At 35.9% G+C, this 27,028-nt stretch overlaps 9 protein-coding genes across 9 annotated transcripts; 6 read left to right on the top strand and 3 right to left on the bottom strand.

The window, feature by feature from the left end:
• Window positions 1-530: 530 nt before the first annotated feature.
• Window positions 531-7,562, bottom strand: Tsp_08612 (Sec1 family protein). The gene is made up of 16 exons (XM_003373838.1): window positions 7,494-7,562; window positions 7,277-7,437; window positions 7,074-7,216; window positions 5,548-7,004; window positions 5,107-5,254; window positions 4,650-4,778; window positions 4,207-4,276; window positions 2,998-3,082; window positions 2,699-2,897; window positions 2,557-2,636; window positions 2,201-2,407; window positions 1,425-1,703; window positions 1,085-1,351; window positions 897-1,018; window positions 667-795; window positions 531-606 (listed from the first exon to the last, which is right to left on the bottom strand). The coding sequence occupies exons 1-16, from the start codon at window positions 7,560-7,562 to the stop codon at window positions 531-533; spliced, it is 3,621 nt and encodes a 1,206-aa protein (XP_003373886.1).
• An 860-nt stretch (window positions 7,563-8,422) lies between these two features.
• Tsp_08611 (conserved hypothetical protein) lies at window positions 8,423-8,856 on the top strand. The gene is made up of 2 exons (XM_003373837.1): window positions 8,423-8,582; window positions 8,618-8,856. The coding sequence occupies exons 1-2, from the start codon at window positions 8,423-8,425 to the stop codon at window positions 8,854-8,856; spliced, it is 399 nt and encodes a 132-aa protein (XP_003373885.1).
• Window positions 8,857-9,558: 702 nt separating this feature from the next.
• Tsp_08610 (histone H2A) lies at window positions 9,559-10,433 on the top strand. Its single transcript, XM_003373836.1, has 3 exons — window positions 9,559-9,622; window positions 9,790-10,319; window positions 10,395-10,433. The coding sequence occupies exons 1-3, from the start codon at window positions 9,559-9,561 to the stop codon at window positions 10,431-10,433; spliced, it is 633 nt and encodes a 210-aa protein (XP_003373884.1).
• Window positions 10,434-11,556: 1,123 nt separating this feature from the next.
• Tsp_08609 (hypothetical protein) lies at window positions 11,557-12,271 on the top strand. The gene is made up of 3 exons (XM_003373835.1): window positions 11,557-11,774; window positions 11,824-11,983; window positions 12,158-12,271. Exons 1-3 carry the CDS (start codon window positions 11,557-11,559, stop codon window positions 12,269-12,271), a joined length of 492 nt encoding a protein of 163 aa, XP_003373883.1.
• A 1,807-nt stretch (window positions 12,272-14,078) lies between these two features.
• On the top strand, window positions 14,079-15,347 carry Tsp_08608 (hypothetical protein). The gene is made up of 6 exons (XM_003373834.1): window positions 14,079-14,087; window positions 14,179-14,586; window positions 14,652-14,852; window positions 14,942-15,082; window positions 15,137-15,169; window positions 15,297-15,347. The coding sequence occupies exons 1-6, from the start codon at window positions 14,079-14,081 to the stop codon at window positions 15,345-15,347; spliced, it is 843 nt and encodes a 280-aa protein (XP_003373882.1).
• Window positions 15,348-17,220: 1,873 nt separating this feature from the next.
• On the bottom strand, window positions 17,221-18,908 carry Tsp_08607 (hypothetical protein). Its single transcript, XM_003373833.1, is given in 5 exon segments — window positions 17,221-17,549; window positions 17,561-18,430; window positions 18,471-18,564; window positions 18,607-18,733; window positions 18,892-18,908. The coding sequence occupies 5 exon segments, from the start codon at window positions 18,906-18,908 to the stop codon at window positions 17,221-17,223; spliced, it is 1,437 nt and encodes a 478-aa protein (XP_003373881.1).
• A 2,366-nt stretch (window positions 18,909-21,274) lies between these two features.
• Tsp_08606 (hypothetical protein) lies at window positions 21,275-22,237 on the top strand. The gene is made up of 3 exons (XM_003373832.1): window positions 21,275-21,316; window positions 21,721-21,870; window positions 21,956-22,237. The coding sequence occupies exons 1-3, from the start codon at window positions 21,275-21,277 to the stop codon at window positions 22,235-22,237; spliced, it is 474 nt and encodes a 157-aa protein (XP_003373880.1).
• A 993-nt stretch (window positions 22,238-23,230) lies between these two features.
• Window positions 23,231-24,438, top strand: Tsp_08605 (hypothetical protein). The gene is made up of 5 exons (XM_003373831.1): window positions 23,231-23,256; window positions 23,371-23,538; window positions 23,604-23,667; window positions 24,104-24,235; window positions 24,307-24,438. Exons 1-5 carry the CDS (start codon window positions 23,231-23,233, stop codon window positions 24,436-24,438), a joined length of 522 nt encoding a protein of 173 aa, XP_003373879.1.
• Window positions 24,439-25,247: 809 nt separating this feature from the next.
• Window positions 25,248-26,619, bottom strand: Tsp_08604 (cuticle collagen dpy-2). Its single transcript, XM_003373830.1, has 3 exons — window positions 26,401-26,619; window positions 25,925-26,057; window positions 25,248-25,852 (listed from the first exon to the last, which is right to left on the bottom strand). The coding sequence occupies exons 1-3, from the start codon at window positions 26,617-26,619 to the stop codon at window positions 25,248-25,250; spliced, it is 957 nt and encodes a 318-aa protein (XP_003373878.1).
• Between the last annotated feature and the right edge of the window lie 409 nt (window positions 26,620-27,028).

The raw sequence follows: 27,028 nt of genomic DNA, 5'->3' as shown, positions 1-27,028 counted from the left end.
TCCGGCCGCATACAGCTTTTTTCTCTCCTCTCTGCTTCAATCACACGAAAATGAATTATTCAAATGCCAATCTAAGTAATTAAAAAATAATTCTCCAAGCATTTCAATCGATTCATCCATCCAATTGCCAAATGCACATCAGCATAACATCACTGATATTTGAAAAAGAAAAGAATTTTAAACAGTATTCAATAAAATGGGAAAAAACAAATTGCATCGTCTTCCTCTACTTGGGGCTATTTTTGAATACATGCCCAAAAATGAAGAATAGGGCTGATTTTTACTTTTATTTTTATAAAACCACGCCAAAGAACAACAGTACTGCTTCTGCATTTGCAAATATGGCGCACAATTTTTCACAAAAATTGCAATTAAAACGCGAAATGCCAATTCAAAAAAATTGAAACAAAAAAAACAAAATAGCAAAATTGTTTCATTTTGTTGGCTTTCGTGTTTTCATGCAAAATAAGATGAACACAACATCGCAGGACAGGGGGTGCGACGATGTTCAGTGGAGAATTGCTACCATTTTACAAGTGCAATTTGCTGGATCCGGCTCCGCTTCGAATCACGCCTTGTGTAGCATTAATAACTTCATCGATAAAACTGTAAGCAATAAATTAAAAAAAAACAAACAAATAAACAAAATAAGACAAAATGTCCAACCTTCGTCCGCTGTGAACTGTAGTACCACCTATAATCACTTTCATCAAACCAGTCTGATTGAAAGTATTCACAGCAAGAGATTCTTCATAAGTGACACCGCCAGCAATGAATACGATCACTTCGTGAACTCTGGAATAAAGAAAATAAAAAAATACAATGTTATTCAATCAATAATCCAAAGCAGAAAAATAAATTATTAACTGAATTTAAATACTAATAATAATAAGCACCTCGCAAGTGGACTGCAACCAGAAGCGTACGGAAAGACGGATTCTTTGAGACGATTCTTGGACAATTCGTTCAATATTTCGCTAAGCAAAGGCCTGTGCTGAGTGTAAATGTTCTCAACGCCCTGAATGAACTTTGTTATCAAATAAAAATCTCGTCAGTTCGACAAATCACTATAAAATTCAGCCACCTTCAAATCTTTGATGAGCTTTTTAGTAATTCTGATTGGATCCAATTCAGAAGATGTTTCAATGCCACACATTTTAGCACCGCCAAATTCCACAACATCATAAATAGCGTGATAGTATTTCTCCGGAAGACCTCGTTTACGAAGCTGATTCACCAATCCACGTATGTCGTTATTGGGATGAGATTCGAAGCGTAAAGCGTAAAGCATAACCAATCTAGTCGCGTCAAGATCGGATGTCTTTTCGTGATTCAACATACGTCGAATGTTCTTAAAATTTTAACGTATTTCCAAAAATTAACAACAAATTATTAATGCTATTAAAATCAATGGTGACATATACCTTCAACGAATTGGTGTGCTCTTCGTAACAGGCAAGATGTTGTTCTAATTCAGATATTTCTAGCAAATTGTATTCTGAAACCAATCGGCTCAACTCGCTCACCAACGTCACATGTTTGGCAACAGCACCGGACATCTTTTTGAATTGCGGATACTGTTCCACAAATGCTTTCAAATCGGCTATAGATTCAAGCTTTTGATGCGTTTGTGCTTTCTTCTGAAATTCATCCATCATCTCTTTGATTCTCTGGCCTATTTCACCAAAGTTGGAATACATGTTCTAAAATGAAAACATTTACTTGCTCGCAAATAATAAATAGCCCCGTCTCTTTTGACAAAAACAACATAATAAATAATCACTTTGGCGTAAAACGCATCCTGCAATGGATTTAATAACAATTCTCGCATCTCCGGTCGAACCCCAGAAACGCCTTCCATGCTAACACGATTATTTTTTATACCAAACAATTCATGTACCATTGCTTGATATGTCCACTATAATAAGTAAAAACAACAAAATATGCACAGTTCAAACAATAATACAAGCAATCAAGAATTTCCAATTGACCACGAAAATAATTCAGTAAAACTTGCTTGATTCAATAAAGGCGTAATGGCATCGAATCGTCGATCCAAAATTAACAACAACGCACAATGATCTGAACTACTACCAGCTATATTGAACAATGCAGATTCTTTAGCCATCAAGGACTAAAATAAAACATAATCCACATTTTCTTTCTTTACATCTAGAACACATGAATGAAAAAAGCTTACTTTGAGATTGTCGGCAAGTTTCTTTGTCATATCAGACGAAGCTTGGTAGCGTATAGTAACAGGTTTTTTCAGGGCTAAAATAACCGACGATATACCTTGTATTGTACGCTTCAATGCGTTCGGTGACCAATCCAAGCAATGATAAGCAGGAAATAAGTTCAACGAAAACAGATGAGAACCCAACGCTACAAAATCGGCATAAAATTCCTAAACAAAAAACAAACAAATAAAATTAATATTTATTTAACTACTTAATATGATAAATCATACCTGAAAATCAAATTGCAAAAAAAAATCAATAGTATGACAGTATAGATAAAAATGATTAACTTTGTATGCAAGTTGTTCTCATTTACCTGCACTTCACGCACAACTTCGAACTCGTCCGCTTCTGCAAGTTGTTTAACCTCACTTTTGCTGATGACGTTGGAAAAATCTGAATTGAACAACAACGACAATTTCAAAATACTCAATCATGCAATTGATAACATGACTTACAAAAGTAATACTGATTATAGCTTGGATTCTGCAACTCACGAACAAGCAACTCTATATTTTCCGGAGTCGGTCTAACAAATACGATGCATTTCAAATATTTGATTGGATCTCGCGGAACTGTGGTGTCGATCCGTTCAAATAAATACACTTCTTTTTGCATCACTTCAGACTGAGCGTATGCACAAGAGACAATTCCTGTCTGGAAAAGAATAATAACTTCTCAACGATCAATAATTCATTCAATCATCCATTCATTCGACGTATTATTTAACAGCAAGCAAACACATCAAAGCAATTACTGCCCAACTGCGGTAATGAATTTTACACTCGAAGCAGCAAATTGCACCAAGCAAACAGAAACTGACAATAATTTGCAGATTCCGTCTCAAAAACATATATAAAATTTAAATTGAATTACAAAACAACTCCACATCAAGTTTACTTATTGATCATTTCAATGATACACGAACAACTGATGCTACAGCTACATGGAAAGTACAACATTAAGTGAAGCGTTCACTTCGATTAATTTTTTCATTAATAAACATCGCAGTTCTTCCTCACCAAATGTATTTATTTTGGTATAAAAATTTAAATTTCACAATAAAACATTATTTTATTATAAATTTTGCAACTTATTCAATAAATTCAACTACATCCAGCTATTTATTTGACAAATATATTGTAAATAATAAATACAGAAAATATTGCCATACTGTTTCCTTATCCATTACTAGCACTTTCATTCCAGGACCAGTTATTCGTATCATTTCTGCAATGTATAAACGAATGGATTCCACTAAATTCATATTTAACGGCAACTATTCACTGCACAGCACTGAAAACGTTCTTCATTTCTTCGATGAAAACATGTACAGTAAACCTGATCATCAAGAATGTTTAAAGTATTCAATCGTTGCAAAAATATAATAAGCATATTAAATAATGGTACACTTGAATGCTTCATTTTTTATTAGATGAATTAATCATGCAAAATGCATATCATAAATGCAATTGCATTCAAGCATCTGATTTTATAATTTCTGCTCGAACTTGTGCCATTTCAAACGATAAAACAAATGTTTTGCAGTGTTGACTTGATTATAATTCAATAGAAATTGTCATTTTAAAGTATAAAATCAATAATTGAAATTTGAAAATCAGCAACATGAAATAATTCAAAATTAAACGTATACTTTATGAATAAATAACATAAATAAATATTTATATAATTTCAAACAGTATTCACATAAACGGCAGCTAGTTTGACATTGATATTAATATCTCAGTGAAATCAACTCAACGGAAAGTTTAAAACAAAAAATGACATTCAAAAACTATTATAAAATCTTTGACAAAAATCATTGGCATTACATTTTTATTACTAAGAGATGAATAGATGCTTCTTGAGCAGAAAGTTTTTAGAGATGCTCGGCTATTTTAATTTTCATTCCTGAAATATAAGACGTGTGCATTTCGTCATTTTAACCAACTGCTTTATTTCTTACGAAAGTTTTACGTATCCGTTGCACAGATGCGCGTCATTTTTCCACTTTGGTTCATCATATTGTAGGATTTCTGAAATGAAATTGATAATTTATCGCAATGAATCAACAATTTCTCAACCAGCAACGCACTGGAGGTGGTGGTTTTTTTAGTTGCATTATTTTTGCTTTTTGTTCCACTAAAGCGGTCCATTTGTTCATCACAATCCTCAATCAAAGAAAATTTACAAAATGGAGCATAAAATAACAACAGCTAGCATACTTCTTTAATCAGTTCAAGCTGGATTCCATCGCTGCCATTATTGCTGCTATTAGTTTTGCTTAAAATGCAATGATTAAATGAAATGAATATTCAGAAGGATAAATGATCAATTTTTTGTTTCAAAATCAAAGATTTTGACAATATGAATAATTTTCAAAAATAGAATATTACATTTTTTGCACACCACAACTGTACAGCTGCTGTTCTAGTGCCGTTTTCTCAATCAGAATTTTATTATACTCCAACGATAATTTTGCAAAGTGGTCCAACAGGTTGGTAAATTCCCTATATTGAACAACACCAACCAATATTACTGTAATTTTTAAAATAGACGTAATGAACTGAAATCACAAGCATAATATTTTAATTATTGTAGACTTATTGATTTTTAAATGTTTGAAAAAGATGAAGCAATTGATTATGATTTAAAATACTTTTACAAATTTAAATTTTCAAATCGTAATACTTCGTTTGAATGTTGTTCGTTTCCGTATCTGAACTGTCAATGCGACATCTTTTCAAACGTTCTCTGAGCTGGACATCGAACTGTTGCTTCAGCACTTCGATGGCTTTAAGTAAAAGTAAAATTTCACAATTTTACAACATAACAAAGCTTAATTTTTTTAAACAGAATGCATCACCTCGACTTGTCGCAGTGCGTTCTTCAATGAATGCTTGTTCATGCTCAATTTTTAATGCTTTCAGTTTGCATTCGTAATTCTTTGTGTTCTCTTTGACGAGTTCAGTTGCCGCATTCATTACCGTTTCAATATTTTTCTCATTTAAATCCTAAAAATTATTCAAATGATAAAAGTAATATTAAACGCATTCATACAATGATAAGTGTAGATTTACTTTCAATTTTTTCAACTGTTTTTCCAAATCAGAACGTTGAGCTTCTTTCATTGCTAAAATTTGTTTCTGCTCAGCAACAATTTTCTTCAAATAATAAATTTCATTATTTTTATCCTAAATAAATTCCATTTGTAATTATTTTAAAATATTTGACAATAATTTGTTGGGTGATGTTAATTGAAAATTCGATTCTTTTACACGGAGCACGTATCAAATGAAATACTCACTTCTGAATCAGTGATCAAATTGTATGGAAAACCGAATTTGACGGATATAACTGCAGCCATCAGTTTAGTGACGTGTCCAAAAATTGCAGAAGCAAAAAAGCATCTTGTCGGAGTCAAGCACAACGATTCATACGCCGCTTGGCTGTTCGATCTCGGCAAATCTTTCAACACAGATCTCGCTTCATCAGCAATCCACTGGTGCAAGCAGAGTACTGTACCACGGATGAAAGCTAAGCGAATTGGCATTTTATGCCAATTTGTAAGCTGTTCAACATCGAGACCACTTTTGGTTGCAAAGATTTCCAAAAGTCCATCTACTGATGATTCGGTTGCAAGTTTGATCCGTTCCGAAGAAACGGACGAACCGCAGCAAAGACGCAAAACGTGCTGCAAATTAGTGCCGACTCGTTGGAGTGATTTCAACGGATTCGGTTCCAAATAAATTGTTTCTGAAGATCCATTTGCGTCAGCTGTGGACAAAAAGCAAATTTCTGACAATAAACGGCTCTTGCGCTCATCCACCAATTGCAACAAGCGTTTTGCCCTGGACAACAGCTCCAAACGATTGGGCGCCTCGACAAATCGAAGAAGCGGCAATATGAGATTTTTTGCTTCGGTAAATGATCCAACATCCGATGTAACTTTGATTAATTTTTTTTCAAATTCAGAAAAGACACCACTCGTAAGCTGTTCACCAACATCCACAGGAAGCAGTTCCAACAGCTTGTTCCAGCATCGTTGTGCCGGCCAGGTCAGTTCTTCGCTGAAGCGGTGGAAAAAATTGCACCTCAGTTCGCAAGTCATCTCCACCCTCTGATTGTGGGTAATTTGTTCTGCCAGTGTATTGTAATACAAGTACAAATTACGAAGATCACGGATGAGTTCAAAAAGATATTTCAAATCATCAGGACAAAGGCAAGCTTCTATCGCACTCCACGCTTCGCACATCGCTGCCACACAATGTCCGATGCTGCTCAACTGACTTCTAAAAAAGCTGCATGCATTTTCACAAGGCTCTTCTTCATCGCTTTCTCTTCCGCCAAGTATCTCGCCTCGAAGCAATCTATTCATTGCTTCTTCGGCTTGTTTACATTGAACCGCCGGCAGCTTTGCAGCTGAAGTAGTTCCAGAGTTCGGTTTCAACTTTTCTTGACCAAATCCCGCTCCTTTGGACCAACATCCTTTGGATATTGCTGTCAAAAAGCCTGAAGACAACGTATTCAAATGGTCACGCAATTCCACTGCTGTGATCATTCGATTGGGCAATTTTGAAGTTTGCGGCTCACAAAATTCAGCCATCAACCAACGACAAGAACGAATCAATGCCCCGGCTTGCTTCAGTTCAGGTCGGGAAAGAGCGTGAGAAAATGCCAGGTGAAGTCGAGTTAATAAATCTAGTTCATTGTCAAAGCGCTCGGCAAGAAGACATTCGGCTGATATCCATTCTTGAGATAAGCCTCAAAATTTTAATAAAATTTATTCAACCTATTCAACGATTAATATCTAAAAAATTTGATAAAACTCACTTTGCTCCTCTCCAACTGACGATGTGGTACTCTCAATTGTACCATCAAAAGAATATTCTAAATCTACATTGATCACATTATCATCAAAATGAACATGGTTTTTCGATTTAGATGTCCCGTCGTTGTTGTTGGCATTTTCCAAACTATTGCAGAAAAAATACTCTAGTATTTATTTTATTAAAAGAAATGCTTTCCTAATTTACGGGGTTGAAGCTAACATCGCCCAATCGATGCTTTTTAAACTGGTTAATAAGTGACGTCTTATAGCATCCAAAGCCGATGCTGAACTATCCAATTCTTGCCGCAGCAAGTCGACAGGCTTTTGTTCAAACTGTTCATCATCTGGCTCCAAACAACCAAGAAGCTGAAATAAGTCAATACAAAATACGGTAAATATGAAAATATTCTACCCCAATTTACTTTTGCCGAATTATTTTCTTTCTGATTGGAATTGCTAGCATCGTTTGCTTTATTTATTGAAATGCTCATGCTATCTAAATAGGACAAGTAAAGAAATGCAAATTAATGACATACGTCACAAGACAAACAATAAATGGCGCTGCAATTCAATTTTATTGATTTTAATATCATCAGTGCAACAGCAACTTTTACAATTAAACATATTGCTTTGTTTCACAAAAGTTTGCAATTGTATTTTCAGAATTAAATATACGCTTTGCTTACTTTGTGGCATCGCTCTCATTGCTATGATATTAAACCACACCAAAATATTAAGATTTTATTTTGGATTTAATGATACATGAATGCCAGAATTATTACATTATAAATGATTTATTAGAAACTCAGAACATAGTGTAATATTTGTTTATTATAAAAATAGTATTATTGCGTAATCACTTGTTTGTAAGTTGATATTCCAGCATATTCTGTTGTGTAAAGAAAAAAAATTGTCTTAAGAATCGTAAGAGTTTTTTTTATGATAACTAAATAAATCAATGCAATAGAAGAATTTATAATGAAACGTTTTTGGTAAGATTATTTTAGTTCTTTGAAATAAAACATGATAAAATAAATTGTAGTAGAAGAAAATATCAAATGAGTCAAAAATAAAAGAAGTTAATACTTTCACGTTGTTGAAAAAGATGTATAAATAATTTTGCTGAAAATAAACATTTTAATTCAGCTAATACAAACATCTAAGCTTTATTAGCATGAAAAAACAATTTAAAAGATACCTTTTGAAATTGAGCAAAAAAAGTAGGATATTTTGAAAATGTTGAAAGATAAAGTTGAGATGTTTTAGCAGAGAAAGCCAAAAGGTTGCTGAAGATTAGAAAATTGTGATAAAAAAGCAAACTTTGCTTCTTCCAAGCGAACAGCTTTGACAAATGGATTTGAAAAATGTGTTCTTCGCCTATGGAATCCCAAAATGTTGCCCGGTGACCATCTGGCACGAAACATTCGTTGCTTATTTTACAGCCGAAAAGAAGAAACGACGTCGGATAATTGCTGTTGAAGAAATTGGCTTTTTACTAGCCAGCTTCCGAGGTGAGAAAATACTTTGGAAATAGAATATAGTGGAGTTTACATCGCGTTCAGTGAATTCGTTGGCCGGGAAAAATTTGAGAATTCTTATTCCAATTTTCAAAGTGCAGAAATCGAAAACTCGAAGCAATTGAAAACCGACCGAGGCGAAATTTCTCAAATCACCCATCCAACGCCGACATTCGACATACGCAAAAAGCAGACTGTCGTTGAAATTTTTCCCTCGGCAACGGGCATCCAGATGAAAAACTCTTCCGTTGCAAAAGCTATTAATTAATAAGCTACACCATTTGAACATCATCAGCCTTGTTGTGTTTGGTTATAATTAGCAACTGATACGACAGCTCACGCTTCTTCAGATTCTTTTTCATGTTCGAGTAATTTAGAAAAATATTCTTTAAAAAGTTTTACAGTATAAATAAATGAACATTTTTCATTCTACGTATATTACTATTATATCGAAATGAAACTTTATCATAGTGACTAAGGGTAAATTTACAATGTAAATGCCCATGATATGCAAATGATAAATGTAAATCATTGAAGCAGACATTGCCTTCCTAGAATTTAAAAGTAAAATATATTTGAAAAACATTTTTTATACATACTTTTCCAATGTGATACATTTTCCATTTTGTAAATTGCTATTATTTTACAAGTTTCCAACCAGTGATAAAAAGCTGATAATGCAGTGATGAACATGATAATGAATCGTTCATGGACTACAAATTCCTTCATAGAATGCATTAGATAAAACAATAAATGTTCAAAATTAGTGCAATTTTTATAAAAATTAAAAATAAATCTTTTTAAAAATAAATAAATCATAGCTAAGCAATACAAAAATTGATTAATTATTGAAAATGATAATTATGCGTTAAAAGTCATTATAAAATGTTTTATATAAATTTAAAATTTAGGAAATAGTCAAAGATTAACATTTTTCAATTAACTTTCAGTAAAATGTATTTATTTTAAAATGAATCAATATCTTCAGTATACTGTATTATCTTGCTTGTCTTTAAAGGAGTACTGTTGGTTTGGTTAGAATATTTTGAAACTTCTCACTGAAGCTTTTGGTTGAAAAAATAGTTTATTATTTTCATCCGGTTGATGAATTAAAAGTGAGTTGAATTTGTTGATTTTAAGACAATCTGTAACACAAGCATGGGTGTGTTAATTTAAAATTTGTTTAATTCACTATTTCCAGTGAATAGCAGTTCAAAACGAAGCAATCGGTGCAGAGTTTGTCGACGAAAAATTGACGACGTTGTTTACATGGAAAGCATCAACAGTGAATATGGTGAAAACTCTTCTTCAGTTTTTTGCAGAAAGTTTCCTGAACGTGTTCGTGCTGAAGTGGACCCAGAAATGATCCCACATACGAATGAGTTTCATAATCCAGCCAGCGAAATTGAAAGCAATGAAGATGGCGATTTTATTATTCCATATGAAGTAATTCAAGACGTTGTTCAAGACAGGTTTCCCGAGTTGTCAGTGTCCGCTGGTGCTGCTGTTTACTTATCTGCCGTTTTGGAATATTTGCTCGCTGAATTAGTAGATATCAGTGGAACTGCCGCAAAGAAATTGAAACGGAGTCGAATTGATCCATGGGCTATGGCAGCGGCACTGTCGACTGACGAAGAATTGAGATTATTGTTCGAATCAAAACATTTTGAAGAATCTACTGCAGAAAAAACAGTGTACATCGCGCATGGTGAAGTTGAAGGTACTTGGCTTGTATTTGTAATTGTTTCGATCGTATTGTTGTTCAGTTTTTCCAATTTAAATTTTATTAAACTCTTATATTTTTAGATGATGTATCAAGCACGTCATCGTCGCAGTCAAAAGTGATACGTAAATGCATATTGCTTGTTTACGATTAAATTACGAATTTGTTCAGAATAAATGTCAATAAATTACCTGCTGGCTGTGTTAATGAAATTGTTGTTTGATTATAGTCGCGCATTGCTGACATCTAGCAAATTTCAATTGCAATAACGAAAAACTGTTTTGCAGTGTAATATTGTCATCATACTTGCAAAATGGTATTTAATTTTGAAATGTCGAATATTTTTGTTTGATGTGAAAGTTTTTGCAAATAATCACAGAGGTTAAATATAATTGGCATGCGGTGAATGCAAGCTTTGAATGAATGACCAGCAATGAAAATTTCAATAAAACACTTCTAAGTACCTACGAAGATAGTTGAATAAAAAAAAATTTATTCGCATTTTCCACTCAAACAGATTGATTTGAGTTGTTTCAATGTATTTCAAAATGGAATTATTTAAAGTTGATTAAAAACAACAGCATCATAATAATAGTAAATATAAAATGTTAAATAAAAGCAGAAATTAATTTAATAAAAGAATTGTTTCAATAAAATAAAGTAATTTCAACAGCAACAACAACAACAACAAGAATGCTTTTTGGCAAATTAGTGCTCTCGCGAAAGGTTATTATTGTTATTGATTTGTTCAATAGAAAAGAGAATTTCTGTTTAACGTTTGACAATTTTCAACGGTTATCCATCTTTTGAAAATCTATGCACGCATATACAGTAGAATTTGAGTTCTGTATTGTGTTTCTGAAATATTCAGGAAGAATTTTGCGAACAAAGCCTTCAGCTATTATTTTATCGTTCAACATAAAAGCGTCAAGTCACCAGTGCAAACAATTTCCTCAGGTAATAGATCAAAAGTGGGTCAAATGAGGTTGTTTACTTGTGAAAAAAAAATTAATTGTCATTTCATTAAATAATTAAAAATAATACAAATTATAAAAAAAACAATTGTATTTCTCCAAAGCATTTGTTTTGTTCTATTATTATCAGGAATGTAATTTAAAGTAGATTTTGTGCTTGTGTTACCTGAGGTTCACATAAACTTGGTTCATGTACCAGTAGTATACTGTAGAACAGTCGGTTCTTTGGCGTCTTGTCTCCATCGGGTCGAAGTTCCGTTGGTAGTCAGTTATGGACGCTGTTGCTGTCCCATTGGCAGAAGAATCAGAAGTGGATAGTGTTGTTGCAGTAGCAGAGCCTTCTGCAGATCAGGTAAATTTGGCGCGATTTTGTTCTACCAATATGCAACGCTGGGAATCTTTGCAGCGCGCGCATTCAGTCATCAATTGTTGTTGTTGTTATTTTGTGTGTGTATGTCTAAGGGAGAGCGAGAAAGAGAGTAGCTTACTGTATTTTGTCAAATTTTCGATTTGAATATTTTTTTAAATTTGAAATGAGAAAAAGCGTTGCTATTTCATCGCCTGATTGGCTGATTTTCTGCCCCTTCTGCCCAAGGCTTACATACTACTCACACAGTGGCGTTGTTTGCTTTCATAGCACACTAACACAACACACTGGTGTGATTCAGTTATGCGAGATTATCATGGAGCTTTGCTTTGTGTGTTTTTACCCTTCCTTGCTGATTACGTTTCAGAGATATTAAAGAATGCATTAAAAAAATAATTTTTTTTCCCTTTAATATATCCTTTTCAACATTAATTTATATTTTTCATTTTTTGTGTGTGTCTATCAACAGCTAGTTTTGCTATTGCGGTTGTGTTGCTAGTTTCAGTTGTGTTTGTTGACAGCCAGCAGTGGACGGTTTGATTTCTTCCACTTCGCACAAGCAAGCAGGCAAGCAAGCAACGCCTACGACGTCAGTGCGGTTGTTTGGTTTATTAGCTAGCGTTTGTCGGGCGACTGCATTTCACGCTCGGCTCGCCGCCGCGAGCTTTTTCAACACAGACAAACACACGGCCGGCAGGCAAGCAGGCCGGCCGCCGGCCGTGCGCCGGTTCTTTTCACATTTTTCATCTCTCTTCTTCTCTCTGTCTCTCACGTTTCGTGCATTTCGACCATTGGGGAGAAACGTCAAAGTGCATCTCTTTTTTTTACCAATCCGTTTTTTGTTTTGTTTTGTTTTTTTGCTTTCTTGTAAAAAATAAGCTCAGCTTCATCGACTTGCTACTGATCGATTTCGACCGCACTATTGAAAAGTGTGCTGCTGAAAAATTGGCCTTGACGTGTTCAATTTTATTATATATATATTTATATATGTGTGTGTTTTTCGGTTCATGAAAGCAGTTTTGTTTTGTCATCTTTTCTGAGACATTGATTTCTTTTGCTTTTTTGATGAATTTTATTTATTTGTCATTATCTTTTGTTGGGAAGCTTGCTTATTTTAGTGGAACAAAGACTCATCTTGGAAATGAGAATGCAAGTTCATGTACATAATAGCATAATTATGTTCATGACTTTTCAACTTTCGGCCTGTTTTGATAAGTAGTGTTTAGCTGCTAGCGTTATGGAATGCAAGCTTGCGGTTAATTTGCTCGTCTGAGGGCGCTGATGTCGGCCAACGTTTGCTGCTCTTTTAATTGGTGAACTAGGCTTCCGGTTTGGTCCGGTTGGGAAGAAGAGAACGACGAACAAGAATGTCATTTATTATATTTATTCTACCCTGCTGCTTTTTATGCTATTTTATTCTGTCAAATGACCATCTATCACAGTATGCCGTATTGTGGTTGAAATTTTTCTTTCTAAACTGACAACATGATGAGAGAAGAGAAAAAATTTTTTTTATGGAAAAAGCATGTGGAAAAGATTGGAAAATTGATACGCTGTTGTTGTTGTTGTTGTTGTTGTTGCTAAACAGAGTTTTCAGGAGGACAAAACGTGGAGAAAGATATGTCGATAATTAATAATAATAATAATAGGATCATGTTTCTGTTTGTTTGTGGATGTGGCTAACAACGAGGCCAGGCTAGTTATGGAAAGTGTAGTGTTGTATTATTGTACTTTTTTTGCCCGAGGGACGAGAGAGAGAGAGAGAGAGAGAGAAATGGCTAGAAATTGCATACAAGCGTGTCACGATGGGAAAGCTTGTTTCTGCTGCTGCTGCCGCCGACGACGACGATTTGGTTGGCCAGATTTTGTGAACCATTTTTGCAAAGCGATTTGCTGCTAGTTGATTTATTATTTGCAAGAATGCGGAACCAAGCGTGGTTGGCTCGTCAAATGTTACTAGATTTGAACGGAAATTTTTTTTTAAAATTAATTCATATTAATAAAGAAGAAGAAAAGGATTAATATAATTTCATGTATAAAACAACAACGAATTCGTGTGTTCAGTGGAATAATGATTTCTTTTTTGCATTTCTATTGTGTTGTGTTAATTTAACAAAAGGAGAAACTATTTGTGCGCATTGTGTGTGAGCGATGAAATGCAACGCGTGGATTTTACAAAAGAAAAAATACGGCAAAGTGTGCAAATGGCGTGCTTTTTCACAGGCGGCATTTTTCTGAGGCTCGAATTTGCAATATTTTTTTTTAAATTATACTAGTGCAGAGTCTGTCTTTTATTGGGTTTTGCGTTGCTGTTAAGTTTTTTTTTCTTTTTTAAATTTACTTTTGCCCAATGCAAGCAGAGCTCATGATTTGAACTTGTCAGAATAGAGAGACGCGCCAAGTAATATTGGAAATAAGAGAATAATATGCAAATAGTTAATTAGGTGATTGGTTGATTGTTGTTTTTGTTGTTGCTGGAAATTATTGTGTTCTGTTGCAAATTAAATGAATTTTTTTTCGTTTCAGTTGACTATAGTAGAAGAAAAGGATAATGCAGACGACAATAATAATAATAATAATAATAGTAATGACGACGATGTAGAGGAGAATAATAATGATAATAATTCGTCGAGGGAGGTTAGTGGAGAAGAGAACGATGCGGAACAGAGGAATAATGCAGAACCGACAACGGCAAATTCGGGCGAAGATTCGAAGAGTCCCGAAACGCCAGGAGAAGAAGTTGCCGATACGGCAGTGCCGAAAGAAGGCGTGCCGTCGCCGGGATTGCTCAGGAGAAGCCAGCGTGCTAGCGCCAAACGGGCTCAGGAGCGCATGCGTGGTGAATTCAGAGATGTACTCGAAGGTGATAACTATACGGGCGATGGTTTGGAAATGGACTACGACGACGAAACTGGCCTTCATGTTGGAAATGTTGTGAGTGTTGATTTCTTTTTTAATAATTCAAATTTTCAAGTTCATTTTCATTTCCATTTACACAGAGGTCCAATTTGGAAAATGATTGGTCATCAAAGCCGAAAAAGAAACGCAGACTTGTAATTGAAACGTTACCAGATCCTTCGGATTGTCACTTTGTTATACAAGAAGAGGACGACGGTGAGGTGGTAGTGTTGTCAGATGACAGTGAAGTCTCAGCATTGCACCCAAGTGAAGTAGAAGCGTTGCGCGCTCAGTACATTAAAGTAATGATAGTAATCACATATACACATCCCTATACATAGATACTGTTGTTTTTGGAAATATATGTTCTTATTTTTGTTTTTTTTTTCAGTTTAAAACGAGTGAACTGAGTGATGAAGTGAGGATTGAACGGGAAAAAATGTTGAACGAATTGCGGAGCTTGTTACGTGCCGAAGAAGCACGACTCGTCATCTTGAAGAGAATGCACCTCAGTCAACAATTACCTGTCAAGGTATTTTGCATGTTCGATTATTTTAAATTATCTTTTTTGTTTGGTTTTATACAGGTATTATTTTGGGGAGGATATCCTGACGATAGTGTATGTATTGGGTGCATGGAATACTTACAGTTTGAAGCATTTTGCAGCATTCCTTTCCCCTGATTTGGGTGAAATTATATTAGAACGATTGAGTATTAATAATAAAAATATATGTATACTGTATTAGCTCGACAATTGGACTACATTGCCGATTGACGAGCGCTTCTTAAAATTATAATTAATTTGAAATAAACAGAACGGAGGAGCCTAACGTGTGAACCCAGAAATGGGTTAGTTGTGGTGTTGTGTGTTGTATATATGTGTATGATGTTTTGATAGAAAAGCGGAAAAAAGCTAAATCAAAATTTCGACTTACCGACTTTAACATTAGGGGGAGGAGGAAAGGAGAGAGAAAAAAAAGGATAAGAGATGAATTCCAACTAACTTCAACTTCAGTTTGATAAAAATCATCTCAACACATGTATCTGTGTGCTGTGCAAAAGTGAACGACAAAATGAGAAAAAGCACCAGCAGCAGCTGCAGTAGTCATAAGATACAATTTACAAAAATGAAATTTGTATAATGTGTATATTTGGAATATTTTTTGTCTCCTTTTTGGTTTTTTTCACTTTAGTTGATGCAGAATGTAATTTGTGAACAACAATGAGCTCAGTTATCGAAAAGAAGAAAAAAATAGGCAACAATTTTTTTGCAATTTTACGAATTTCTGTGAAAGGAAAATTTTTTTTCCATATGTTGTGAAAGTTGGAATGAAAAAGCTTAAGCGAAAAAAAAGAAGAAATATTTTTTCTCAGTGTTTACACGATTTGTTTCAATTGCCATTGCTTTGTCACAGTTCAATGTAACACTATAGATTATACGTATATATATACACATTTATATATGCGTGCACACATATGGGAAAATAGTAATACTACTACTACTACTATTGGTGGGTAGTTTTGTTTGCTTGGACATGTTATTTTTCATTGCTATACTGCTGCTGCTGCTGCTGGGTCGCTGTATTCTCATTTTGTTCGGCGTTGAATCGCCAGTCGCTTGATACAGCAGAGTTGATAGATTCGCATTTTGTTGTTCAATTGGAAAATTTTCTGTTCACGAATGTCGTCGTCATCGTGGTCGTTGGTCGGTTTTCCAGAAATTGTTCACTGTCGAAAACGAAAAGCAGACCAAGTAAGCCAGTGTTGAATTTCGCTATCATATTCTTCATACCCATTAGCAGCTAGTTGAAGAAAAATTATTGAGAAATTTATGAAAATTCCGGAAAAAAAAAGAAAACAATCGATTATCATTTCAATTCAACAATTGTGAATCATCATCGTCATTATTATTCGACCTTATTGATTGTTCAAATTTGTACATTTCTATCCGATGAACGGGTGAGGCTGGTTTCTTTGTATTTTTCAACGGCACAGGGTGGAGGAGAACATCCAACCAAAGTGAGCAGTGATGAAGAAATGGACAGATTGGGGGTGGGGTGATTAATTTTGTTTTTTATATGATAATAATAACCCCATAGCTAGCTATTCAGTTTTGCAATTTTCCTCCAGTTGTCAGTGTATCAGCATAGCCAGCCGTTGAAGCCAGCGTGAATCATACTGAACGTGGTTGTAAAATGCGCAACCAATTTGAAGAAAGAATTTTTTTTTTGAATTTATTATTAATTTTGATCGTTAATTGTTACTTTTAAAAATTGTGGTGATTGATATTCGGTTGACGATTTGGTGAAAAGAGAGAAGAAAAAATACCCAATTAACACCGGTGGAATGTTTTGTCGTTGTTGTTATTGTTGTTGTATGTTTGGTTGTTTTTGGTGCATTATTATTATTTATTGTACAGCTAGTTTGTGGAAAATGCTTCCGCAGATAGATAAGCCTTGCTTTTGCTTTTGCTTTTGGAATATTGTAGCCCGGTGTTTTGTGTTCGATGTGCGACAGTTTTGCAGTTGACGTTGTTTTTGACATTTTGACAGGTCTATTCTCAGTTCAGCCAGCCGATGGTAGCCATGGGCCGTGTACCGGGTTACGAACTGCAGGGGGGCGCCGGCAGACCGTCGGCTTATTGTCCACCCGTGGCCACACCGGCTAATTTCAAATCAGGCCATTCGACCGCAGCGGCCGCGGCCGCCGCTGCTGCTGCCGCGGCGGCGGCGATGCAGAAGAACGGCTGTCCCATGGAAATGGTCGGCAGAGGCGCCAAGGGCGTGCCGAATTTCGCGGGACCCGGCGGTCAGTTCGGTCCGTCCGCGTCCAAGCACCCGGCTTCCGGCGTTGCCGGTGTTCAGGGAAAGGGCATGCCGGCAGCGCAGGCCGCCGCCCAGGCAGCGGCCGCTCAGGCTGCCAAGCAGGCCGGCTTCGTTGACAGCGGCCAAACGCCGGCCCAGCGCAGCGCCGCGGCCAAGCTCGCCTTGCGCAAACAGCTCGAAAAGACCCTGCTTCAGATACCGCCGCCCAAGCCGCCGCCGCCGGAAATGGATTTCATCCCGAATCCCAACCAGCCCGACTTTTTGTACTTGCTCGGTTTGGACGAGGTGGTCCAGCGCGTGATGGCGATCAAAGAGCGGCACGGTAAGCTCTCGCCGACATCGCCAAAAGAGAAGGAAAATGCCGAGCCGGTAGACATGACCCCCATCACGCGACTTCCTTTCCAAAAGTCCAAAGTGCAGACCCCGTTCCGCTGCTCGCAGTGTCTTGTCGACTTCACGCCCTGCTGGAAGATCCACCTCGGCAGCATTACTTGCGAACAGTGCATTCGCACCAACCAGCGTAAGCTGCTCAAAGCCGAACACACGAGCCGCCTCAAGCAGGCTTTCATGCGCGCCTTGCAACAAGAACAGGAGATTGACCGCCAAATACAGGACGGTTCGTTTGTCATGTCTTCGTTGATGAACTTGCAGTCGGCGGCGGCGGCTTCCATGTCGCCCGTGTTGAATACCACCGGCATGGGCGGCGGTGTCGGTGCTGGCGTGGGCGGTTTGAACCCTGGCGTTGTTCCACCACCGAACGTTGGTGGTACAACTCCCAGTGTCGCCGGCAACGTGACCATGAATTCGCACGGCACGCCAACGGTCGGTGGCTTCACCGGCGTCGGCCCAACTACCAATCCCACCACTCCCACCACCACCCACAACAACAACAACAACACAGTTGGCAGTGCCAACAATAGCAACAAATTGGTTGGCGGTCCGTCGTCGTATGCCCCGACCAGCGCCAATGACGCCATATCCGAGTCGATCAGCAGCGCTATACGGAACGCCAGCGTGGCCGCGGCCGCGGCGGCTGCCGCCGGCAATTTGGCCGGCTCGTACAACCCGTTGGCGAATTTACCACTGGGCTTCAACCCTCAGATGATGGGCGTCGGCTGGAACCCTTTGATGGCCAGTCGTTTCCCGGCAGCCGCGGCTGCGGCGGCGGCCGTGGCCGCTGCCGGCTTGCCTCCGAATTGGATGCAAAATTTGCCCCGAGACTTCCTCAAACAGCTGCAACAGCAGCAACGAAACGCAGCCGCCGCTTTGCAGCGGCAGATATTTTTTGAAATGATGCCTCGTCAACAGAAATGGAAATGATGATATCATCATGGTCATGGTCATCACGATGGCCGACGCTTGGAAACACAAACAAACAAACAAACACAAAAAACAACCACCACAGCAAGCAAGCAACTTATTTAATTATTACAAAAGCACATGCACAAGCAAGCAAGCAAGCAAGCGATCATTTGTGTGTGTAGTACTAATTTAACATAACATAACATAACATTACGCACTCTGCGTGGACATTTCGTTCATTTATTTTTCTATTATTTTTTTATAATTTATCAGTATACTATTTAGTTGCATTTTAATTCTGTATGAAATTATTTTTTGTTGGACATCATACTGATTGCATGTTTTTTTCTTTTTGTTTTCATTTTTTTCACTGCTCTCTGCTGCCACAGATTTGAGATTGATTGTGTGGAAAAAAATGATCATTTCACCTCTTGTTTATCATTAATAATCAATCGATCATTCTTATTATTTATTTATTTATTGTTTGTTGTTTTTACTGTTTGTCTTTTTCCATTTTAATTTCTTTTTTTTTATGAAAACAATATAAAGTGACATTTTTGCTTTTCATTTTTTTGCAAATTTTCTGATTTTCGACGTGACGATGATATATATATATATATATATATATTATTTTACACGCAAAATATGCACATCCTATACACATGCGCACACGCAATTTTTACGTATTATAGATAGAATGTATTTTTTGTTTGTTTGTTTGTTTGTTTGTGAAGCATTCTATTGCGGATAAAAGGAAACAATTATTTACACATCTGCGATTGTACAGCAATGCATCAAATATGGTCATTATGATTATCAAGTTTTTCTTCATAACGTTTTCCACAATTATTTTAAAAAGACGACGGTGGACGGTTTGTTGTGCAAATTTTCCGCCGTGAATTATATATATATATATATATATATATATGTAAATAATACATATGATTGAAAGTTGGTTTGTTTGTTTTTACTTAATCACTCAACCTATTATTGCAATATCCGTTGTATTGATTACAATTAATATATTTATAAATTTTTGTTTTTATTTTTTTGTATTTCTGTTTTGGATGCTTTGGAATTGTCATTTTTTTGACAATTCTCAGTACACAAGTGCCGACAAAAGTAAACCCAATCAATATATATATATATATATATATATGCATAGTTGTATGGATCGGTTTTTTCCTCTGATTCTTCGAAATACACCCTGCTTGTTTTTTTACAGTATTCTCCGTGTTTATGGTTTTTGTTTTTATTTTTTCAAAAGTAAAGGAATATGTTTTACTTGATTTAATTTTTTTCGTTCTGTTTTTTTCATAAATCTTTCGGTTGAACGGCTGAACGGTTGAAGTTTCACATTTTCTTTATACGCAATTATTGTTCATCGTTGGGTATGGAAATTTGTTTCTTCTTTTACTTTTACGCGTGAAATTTTGCATGTTTTTTTTTGGTCTTGCTTTCAAAAGCGTTTTATCCAATTTATCAGGGTAACAATTTAGTCGAATATTTGAAAATTGTTCAAAGGCATCAGTTTTTAATTTTTCTGATGTACATGTTTTGTTTTGAATTTCGTAAAATTGACACTTCAAAACAGATGAGCAGATCTGTGTGCTGGTTCTACAAAGCAGAACTGCTCCATTTCGACTGATATCATCTTCACCCCGGGCTTGTTTGAAGCTGCAGTTGAAGCAAAATTTTGTTTCAAACATATCCAAATTGTTCAGCGCTGAAATGTGAGCCAACCACTCGGCCACTTTTGAACAAATTGACTTGTAATAAACGGAAAGAATATATTTATTCTAAATGAACAATCGTGCAATCTGTATTCATCTCGTAACTGGCAGATATGTGCAATATATTATTCAACTTTAAAATGTGAAAATTCTGTTCATCAAACCCAGCAGGGTTTTTTTGTTTCAAAATCACTTTCATGTTGTCAAATTTCTTCACTGCAATTACTGTATATTTTGTGAATCTTGATTTTCAATTTTCCACTACAATATTGCTTCTAATAATAAACGCAACGTTGTTCAGTATTGACTGAAACTATTTTTTGTTTCTTAAACTCACATTCATAAACAGGTTTTCTGCACGATTTGTATTGTCAGTTGTTCAAAACTTTAAAAATTGAAACTATTCAATTTCAAAAACATTCAAGAACCTAGTACAGTTCTATTTGTTAACCGAGAAATTTTATTCTGATATTACTCGTTCATTATTTATAAAATAGGAAACTGGCGTATTTGAAAACGTCGAATTCGAAACTTGTAAACTTACTACTACTACTACTAAGTACTAGCCCAGAATGGAGCAAAAAATCCGCGCTTCATTAGTATTTTCGGATATGTTTCAGAAATTGAAAAAAAAATTATTCATAATTTCCACAGAAACGTTCAGCTCGTTCGAAAAAGAACAGCTACTTGATCAATTGTAAAAGTCCATCTTGATCAGCATGCCGTCACTAAGCACCGGTAAGCATAATTTTTCCTCAAGTGAAGCAGTTGAAGTTTGTATTCTATTATAGTTGTTAGCTACTGACGTACATTTGAATTATCGATGTGGTGCATGTTTGTGATGTCAAACGTCTGCAGAAACAAATGTCTGTAGCATTGGATGTTTGTGATACATATCTAACAACAGTTGTTGTGTTAAGTATTGGAAAATAAATTTGATGTGGTTGTTGTTGTTGTTGTTGTTAATTGTACAAATGAAATATTTAAAATTTTCAAATTTTTCCTTTTTTCAACTCTGATCAATTAGTTGTTGAACATTGACGGTGGGTAATTATTGCTCGAAGAAATTCCACTACAGTATTCTGATGATAATGATTGTAAAATTTCAATTTATTGAAATTCTGTTGTTATTTGTGATAATTTTCTGTACCAAATTATTTTGTTCGAACAAAATCACAGCATTGTACAATGCATGGGGTTGACATTAAAATTTTAACAGTTCAGTTGAGCAGTGTGATGTGAATTTTTAAACAATATTCCACAGTTGGGATTACTTTAAAACTTTTCAACGGTCGTTCATTATTTTATAGTTCAATCGATGGTGCGTTGGTTCGATTCGCCTGTTTGCATTTTCCCATTCGACTTTTGCAGAGATTTTTGAATATCAATACAAACATAAACAAACGCCGATGAACAACAAGCAAGAAGAACGAGAACGTCGAATTGCTCGAATTGTTCGTGTAAGAAAATTTGGAAATGAAAACAAATTCATCAATTCTACTGTTGTATGGATGTTTGTTTGTTTGTTTGTTTGTTTTTTTGAAGGCTAAACAACTGGCCAATCAACATGCGACCAGACTGCGCGAACAGTTCTACGAAGAAGTGGAACGACAGTTGGAAAAGTTCCAACGGCGCGTTGAAAAGCGTATCAAGCGGGAAAAAAGTGCCGAACTGGAGCGACTCCACGAACAGCTCGAACGATGCGTTTGTTTGGTCGGCAAAAGTCACGTGAACGCGGCCGTAGAAATTTGTCGTCGTCGTCGTCGTTCAGTGGAAAAAGAAAAATTATCCCACGGTCACCAAGCGTCGTCTTCTTTTCAAAAGTAGCGATTGCAGAAATAAAATTTCTACAGTACTCTTTCAATTTTTCCATTTTTGCTCTACTGGTGGTTCATTTGTTGATTTTTTTTGTTGATTGATTTTTTACTTTATTTTATTCGTTATATCCAATATTATATTACAAATGTTTCTTTCGATTGAGCCCGATAACCAGCATTGCTCGATATTCTCGAATTAATAACGAAATTATCACCCTTTTCCATTTGACATGTCCATATATTTATGATATTATTGACATTATTATTATTATTAACGTTACAATTGCCCAATTGTATTGAACTTAATGTCCAATTTTAATTGATGAATAAAGAACAGTCTACTTTTACAGTAAGTATTACAGGAAACGGAATGGATCAACAACTCGCCGCTTGATCCGACCGGTTTTACGGTCAATTTTTAAATGTTGCAACTCAACAAACTAAAACTCGTAATAATATTTATTTAATTGCTGTTCCATTTAGGCATTAACATGCGACGACAATTTGCAACTTTTCCATAAAATGCACGCGATTACGAGATTCCAATTTTGTTTCACAAATATTTTGTTCCTCGTCAAACTGTCATCCATAATAAATAATACGTGATAAACAAATCTTCTGGATACCATATCCGCTTCCGCTTCTGCTTCTTCTGACCAGTTTTAAACGGATACACTTGAAAACTAAAGCTCGAACAATTATGCATTTCAAATTCATTTCACGAATAATTTGGTGCCGTTCAATTTGCACATTTTCTATAAACGACCTGTCATGAATTTTTCTAATAGAAAATTTTTCAACCCATTCTGCTGGCTACAGTAAGACGCCACAGACGATTTTTTTAAACCAATGAATGCCGAATCCATTAAGCAGCAAAAAAGAAAAATTCAACCACAGCGAAAATAAAAAATTAATTGTAAAATAATACACGTGCGTTTGGAATGGATAATAAATGATAATTCAAACGGTTGTCTGATGATTATTATCTCGACCGACGGATAGGATGCTTTTGTTTTGGACCAAACTATTGTTAAGTACAACAAATTCTAATTTTGTTTTAATTCAATTTTAATGTTTAAATTTTCAATCGAAAATTTCATATTCTGTATGGGTAATTTTTTTTAAAATTTATTTCTTTTTCAGCAACGCGCGTTGTCTGAATGTTCGTATTTTGGCGCGCAGTTTTTTCCATTTATCTAGGTCAATTTTGAATTTTCAATTATCATTCGACAGCGTTGGTTTTTATTTTCCAATCGTTCACTTTGTCAAATTATCATCATCGTTCGTTGATTGGTTCGATGCACGAAACAAGTATTTTCGTCGTGTCTTGACGAAAAGAATTAGTGTAAATTAAAGACATGAAAATTTGCATACAGTTATGTGCGTTCATCGTGCGTTGTTTGCTCTGTGAAGTTCATTTGGTGTGATCATCGACTGACGGTGTATGACGACTGCAGTAGATTGGTGCTGTTTTTCGTGCGTGGTGAAAATTCAACGTGGATCATGAAAATTAATTTTACTTAATTTGTCGAAAATTATTCATCATTTTTCAAATTTGCACAAAAAGAAGATGAACCTCATTAATGTGACTCGCCTATTTTGGTAAGTTGCATTTATTTTATCTGAATTTGATTGTTGTTCTTGTTGTTCAAAAGTATATGGCCTGTAATTTAATAGCATAACTATAACTGGGAATCAGTACAGTAATTTCAAGTGTAAGTTAACAAACAATTTGTTGGAAATCCCTTTTGTTTGTTCAATAGATGAAATATATGTGAAGTGTCTACTTTGAGATTAGTAACTTTGCAGTTGAATTTCTGAAGTTGCATTATCGGGATGACGTTGAAAATTATTTTCAGAAAAATGAGCAATTCAGCGTTCAGGTTTAGTGCATCCGTATAACTGTAGGTCGTGCAACAATGCTACAGGCGCATTGTCCGTCTATTATGCAAATAAATTTTGTCGGAAAATTGTTTCATCGTGTTGTGCATTGTGTTTTGACATTGCTGTATTTTTGAAGAGAAATTTGATGAATCGGTTTGATTTGCATTTTTTGAAAATTACTTGTCCACTCTACAGGGTTGTTTTAAATGGCTCACAGCTCGTCTGAGAACGTATCCAAAAGCACCGAAACTGAATTTGCATACTTATCGAACTCATCTGCCTTTTCATTCAGGTCGTGTTTCCACCGCAATGATAAGAGAATGTTGATCGTGGAATGTCGATTAGCCGCTGGTTTGCGGTCCACGAAAGGGGGTTTCAATTAATTTGAACCGCAGATTTGATGCTCCCTACGGAACTGATTTCTTTTGTGTCTCTACGCCCTGTCCCAACTACAGTATCAACCAACACAAAATGAGTATTGCTTCTGCTAGCAGCTATTTCTGATTCTTCTTTCTGCGAGTGTTACCTCCCCAATTAAGCTGTCGAAGTGCTTTTTGCAATTTTCTTTTCACTTATGCGGCAACGGTGCAATGGAATCTGAAACGTTTTCACTTTCAAGCTATCACGCTTATGCTCAATGATAACTGATGAACGATTTCTAACCGGGCAGGGTTGAACTGTTCATTTTATTTCCCTCAGATCTTCGTCAAATGGAATTTGGTTTGGCAATAGCAATGATTATATATATTCAACTAGAGACGCATGCACTTGAATAGTATGTAAGCTTTTTTACTTTAGCATTGTTAAAAGTTCATTTTCCATTCTTCATACTTGAAAATTGGTTTACTTTACATTTGTTAAAGATATTTGAATGAATATTTGCAACTATATATATATATATATATATATATATATATATATATATATATTGATATTTTCACTCAGACTTGGTAGTTTTGACTGAGATAAAAATAATTATCCATATTTATCTTTTCTTCGTATTTAACAGTGGTGTTTCAATATCAATTCAGTGCATTTGGAATGGGCAATATTAAATCTTTTCAAAAGTGAACAATTATTCCCAAACAAAGCTTTGCGGATGTGTGCATTACTTTTATTGTATAAACTGATGTATTTCATTGAAAGCGTCTTATTTCTAGAGTGTTATCCTGACTTTGACATACGCAGTTTCCAGGTTTGCCGGGAGTTCCTGGTAGACCAACTGCCCCTTCAGGTCCAGGATAACCTTGTTCACCAAGTTCTCCAGGTTCCCCTGGCCAGCCTGGTAGCCCGATTGGACCAACAGGACCGTCTCGCCCTGGTAAGCCAGGTGGTCCTGGATAACCAACGGGTCCCGGTTGTCCAGGATCTCCAGGAGGACCAGGTTCCATTTTGGAATCCGGTGTAATTCCTTTATCACCAGGATCTCCAGGCGATCCAGGAAATCCTTCGGGGCCTTCAGGACCAGGTTCTCCGGGTTCTCCTGGTTCTCCATCTTTTCCTTTATCACCCATTGGTCCTATTGGACCGATATCACCTGGGAAACCTGGCCATCCTTTAATTCCAGGTGGTCCACGCGGACAGGGTTGACAGGGTGGCGGTTTTATCACATCAAACCGTGGGCAAGTTGTGTTTGGAGTTTTTCCAGGCATACCCGGCTTGCCAGGCTTTCCAGCGCTTCCAGGCCGTCCGGGCTTTCCTGGTTGACCCCTAGGGCCTGGCGGACCCGCAATGCAGCATCCTGAAACGGTTTTTATTGGAGTTAATGTGTGTGTGTGTGTGTTTGATTTTTGATTTATTTCCTTAGTGTCACCTTCACACTGGTTTTCAATGCCGTTCATCTCTGGAAGTCCGTAGGCATTTCCATTTGGCATCTGCCTTCGAGTACGATTTATTGAAATCATTTTAACGTTTGAAATTTGCCGGATGAAGTCATTAGTGCTTTCCTGAAATATTCGAATACTTTTGTATTATAAGCTTATTTGTTTTCAATGATAATTCCAAATTTAGCTCCTTAGTAAATGGAGACTATTGGAAATGAACCACATGTCAAATGAAAAATAAATATTTTTCCCTTTATATTGGTTAACGTTTGCCAATTTATCAGTTACATTGGATGTTGAATTTTATATTATTTTCAAATGTTTTACTTTTAAACTACTACTTTTTAAGGAGTCAATATTTTGATCCTAATATTATAAAGAGCAGATGAATATATAAGAATATATTCAATCCGTTCGTGTCAGATCAATGAATAAATGATTATTTATAGTAATTAATTTCACTTACTTCACATTTAATGAGTTGGCGCTGTGCATAATTCTCGTTCTTACCAATATAGGTGTTCATTAGTGGCAGTATGCAAGAAATGAGCAGTAGTGAAAAGGTACTTAAAGCAAGTTGAATTTTAATCATTATTTGATAAGCTCGTATGCGCCTGCTCCACATTTGATCGCACTGTGATTCATCTTTACCTAGCAGCTGTACGTCTTTTTTCCTCTCAGTCATTGCATGCAAAAATCAGTCATTATGAAACGGAAAACAGTCAATTAGGTTTTCTGAAATATGTTTGAATCAGAGCAAGATTCTCAGCTACACGCGCAACCTCTGTTAACTAAATGTCATTGTCCGAACTGCTAAACTGGACCGTGGCGTAGGTCATACAGTCATAACTTCAAAATATGACCTTTGATTTAGAAAACCAATGTACGCACCTCTTATATGGCCTTAAATGATGAACTTTCACGATGAAAAATAAGCAACCGACCGTAGCAGTTCTTATATAGCGTATAAAGAGTTTTAAAAAAATATTTTGCATTCCGTATTTCCAACATGCCTAACGCATAATTTTTTGAAATAAAGGAAAAAAAAGAATAACGCTTCAAATAATTAACAAGCCAAAATTCTGATGCATATA

Source organism: Trichinella spiralis (genome assembly GCF_000181795.1).
Source record: "Trichinella spiralis strain ISS 195 chromosome Unknown Scfld6, whole genome shotgun sequence".
In the NCBI taxonomy this organism is placed as follows: domain Eukaryota; kingdom Metazoa; phylum Nematoda; class Enoplea; order Trichinellida; family Trichinellidae; genus Trichinella; species Trichinella spiralis.
This window is presented reverse-complemented; position numbering and strand designations above follow the sequence as displayed.